The 2,601-nt window shown below is 48.3% G+C and overlaps 3 protein-coding genes across 3 annotated transcripts; 1 reads left to right on the top strand and 2 right to left on the bottom strand.

The window, feature by feature from the left end:
- Positions 1–4: 4 nt before the first annotated feature.
- On the top strand, positions 5–504 carry PV09_09851 (uncharacterized protein; the record flags this gene model as incomplete). Its single annotated transcript, XM_016363999.1, has 2 exons — positions 5–98; positions 154–504. Coding segments are annotated over 2 exons (331 nt in total), but the record flags the coding sequence as incomplete, so codon positions are not given.
- On the bottom strand, positions 424–1,188 carry PV09_09850 (uncharacterized protein; the record flags this gene model as incomplete). Its single annotated transcript, XM_016363998.1, has 1 exon — positions 424–1,188. The coding sequence occupies one exon, from the start codon at positions 1,186–1,188 to the stop codon at positions 424–426; it is 765 nt and encodes a 254-aa protein (XP_016208174.1).
- A 125-nt stretch (positions 1,189–1,313) lies between these two features.
- Positions 1,314–2,216, bottom strand: PV09_09849 (uncharacterized protein; the record flags this gene model as incomplete). The annotated part of the gene is made up of 3 exons (XM_016363997.1): positions 1,314–1,732; positions 1,783–1,937; positions 1,993–2,216. The coding sequence occupies 3 exons, from the start codon at positions 2,214–2,216 to the stop codon at positions 1,314–1,316; spliced, it is 798 nt and encodes a 265-aa protein (XP_016208173.1).
- Between the last annotated feature and the right edge of the window lie 385 nt (positions 2,217–2,601).

Below are 2,601 nucleotides of genomic sequence, written 5' to 3'. Positions count from 1 at the left end.
ATTTGGAACCGCGACAGAGCAGGGCAGACCGACTTGTAGCTGATACGATGTGGGCTGTAGGATCGCTCGGTGGAGAGTCTCATTACACCCCATCACCAGTATGTAGGCGATCGCGCTATCGGTTAGGCAATATGCTTATGAATGTACTTGAAGGAATTTGAGATCGGGGAGTATGTGGATTTTAAGGAGGAAGAAGATGGTCAGAAAGTGCGCGCACAGGTGATTCGTTATAGATTCACCTCTACGGGTTATGTCGCAAGTATGGGATATATTGTCAAACTCTCTAACGGAAAGGTGATCGAAGCTGAACGAGAACAGCTAAGTGGCCCTGATCTTCATGACATGGAGACTTCGGATAGTAGAAAAAGGCGGGTGATCAGTAGCACATGAAGTCATGCGCTGAATTTTGCTTCAATTGCTTCCTTACAGAGCGACCTTAACAGATGAAAAATATCCATCCCGTTCCAAGCTGTCCCAGTGACTATAAGGATCTCGAATACGGGTATCTGTCACTTTAACATGGCCACTAGGAAAGACAAAGCATGCTGTGATACCTGTCTTGTCCTGCTCCTCATCGCCTGCCGCCCACCGCGTATATATAAAGTCAGATCCTGCCTTTTTATCCTTATCGACAGCTTGATCTTCGACCAATAAATTACCCGCCTGAGATAAGAATTCAATCCTTTGAGACCACCCCTCTTCAATACCTAGGCCAAAAATGTCCTGCCAGCCTCGGCTACAGATACAAGCCGCAAACTCCTCGAAGAACTGCTCCTTCCCTTCAAAAGAGGGTGGGGCGCACCCCATCCGTAGTTCGACGGCAGCGAAAGAGCCAGATCTTATGATTAGTACGGATGGATATGCATCAAAGAGGTTGAGGGTCGTCAGACTTGTCGGCGCAGTCCAAAGAGCGGGAAGTGCATCCACTTTTGCAGTTGCAAGTATATGATTAGGCGGGAGGTCTGTGTGCCGGTGGTTAAGAGTGACCTGCGCCCAAGACTGGACCTGGTGCTTTCGGATAATGGTGAGCAGCGTCGATATACCGTCGCGTAAAGACTCTATCGGGGGGAGGGCGCTTGGCATTGCATTATGCCTAAGCAGATGGTTACTATGAAAAGGTGTGGCAGAGAGGAAGGCAAACTGACCATAACCAAGCATCTCTAACATGTTCACCTCTGAGCCCTTCATGCTCTTTGAAAATAGCTGAGAACGCCATAAATCGCCTCAGTTTCAGATGCCCTGCAGATGCAAAGTCGTGGCGATGTGGCGTGAAAGAGCTGCGGGAAACCTCGGCGCGCCACACTTCACGTGTCTCAAGAAGTCGGATTGACGTCATCCGCGGGACCAACCCTCTTTAGAGGCTTGAGGTCGCCATCCTTGAAAATTTCCACTGCCATCTCCAGATCGATAATCTCGACTGTTAGGTGGAAAAGGCCTTTTGTGACATTAACCATCACGAAATCGCGATAGGAAAAGCTCCGATGGATAATGCGCTGGAGATATGGCAGCGAGAACGTATACACGCTCCCCGTGGATTCAATGCGTCCCTGAGGGCGCTGTGCAGCTTCACCTTGCTCAAGTACTGCTTTGAACTCTGCTGTCTCTTGGGCTCGTATTGTGATAGCGAGTGGATACCCAGGAGCAATGCCAATATACACATTCGCATACCTCAGCGACCTGATGATATGCAGTGCTCGGCTGAATTCAAGCTTCACCACCTTGTCTACTTTTTCTGTCCATCTCATAAGCATAAGCTCAATCTCGGTCATGTAGACTTCATACCTCTTTCATCTATCAGCAACTTTGATCTCGGATAGTCGCGAACATAGAAATAAATTTCTGATGCCAATGTCGCAAAGCTTTCTGCCTCAGCCCATCTCTGTGCAGTGAGCAGGTGGACGATCTGCTGGACGTCAAATGATGCAATCAAATGCAGTCTATAGAAGTTAATATAATGTTAACAATAGATGAACTACACATAAAGGCACATACTCGTTGATCGTCAGATATGGGGCAAGAAGAAGTAGCAGACCAGGGTTAAGAATAAAGATGGCTTCAACCGATTGTCCCGTTTGAAAGATGCGTTTGAGGTGTTGCCTCTCGCGGTGCTGTTCAGAAGCACTCAATGCATCCCAGCTTCGCATCACTTTCGCAAGCATCTGTGTTTTCGCGGATCGTTTTCCCCGGCCGACGACAGCAGGTCGTGGTGGCAACATCTCTTCGCAAGTTGAGAATATCTTCCACAGGTTGAGTTTGTGAAAGATACATCGGCGAGCGTGTGTAGAATCGGTTTCGCCGCGGACGCAGCAGACCTGATACGACCATTGTGCGCTCGAAATATTTTGAGCTGGCCCCATGTACAGTCCTGGATCCATTAACCATTCGCAATAGCTTTCCGACACCTTTTTCACGTTAGATGGCCAGGAACGTATAGCTTCATGCAACCCTTTGGTAGTCTTGAAAGTCATCTCGCCTGTACACTTAAGAGGTAATGTAGGTACTGGAGAGTTGTTAGCTATGGAGTTTACGGAAGTTGTTTCAGCCTTGTTGTTCATCCTGCCGGCACTAGCAGTGTTGTTGTTGACATGGAGGCTCTCTCTC

The sequence above is a fragment of the Verruconis gallopava genome (genome assembly GCF_000836295.1).
Source record: "Verruconis gallopava strain CBS 43764 unplaced genomic scaffold supercont1.305, whole genome shotgun sequence".
Classification (NCBI taxonomy): Eukaryota; Fungi; Ascomycota; class Dothideomycetes; order Venturiales; family Sympoventuriaceae; genus Verruconis; species Verruconis gallopava.
The sequence above is the reverse complement of the archived record's forward strand: the minus strand, read 5'-3'. Positions and strand labels throughout refer to the sequence as shown.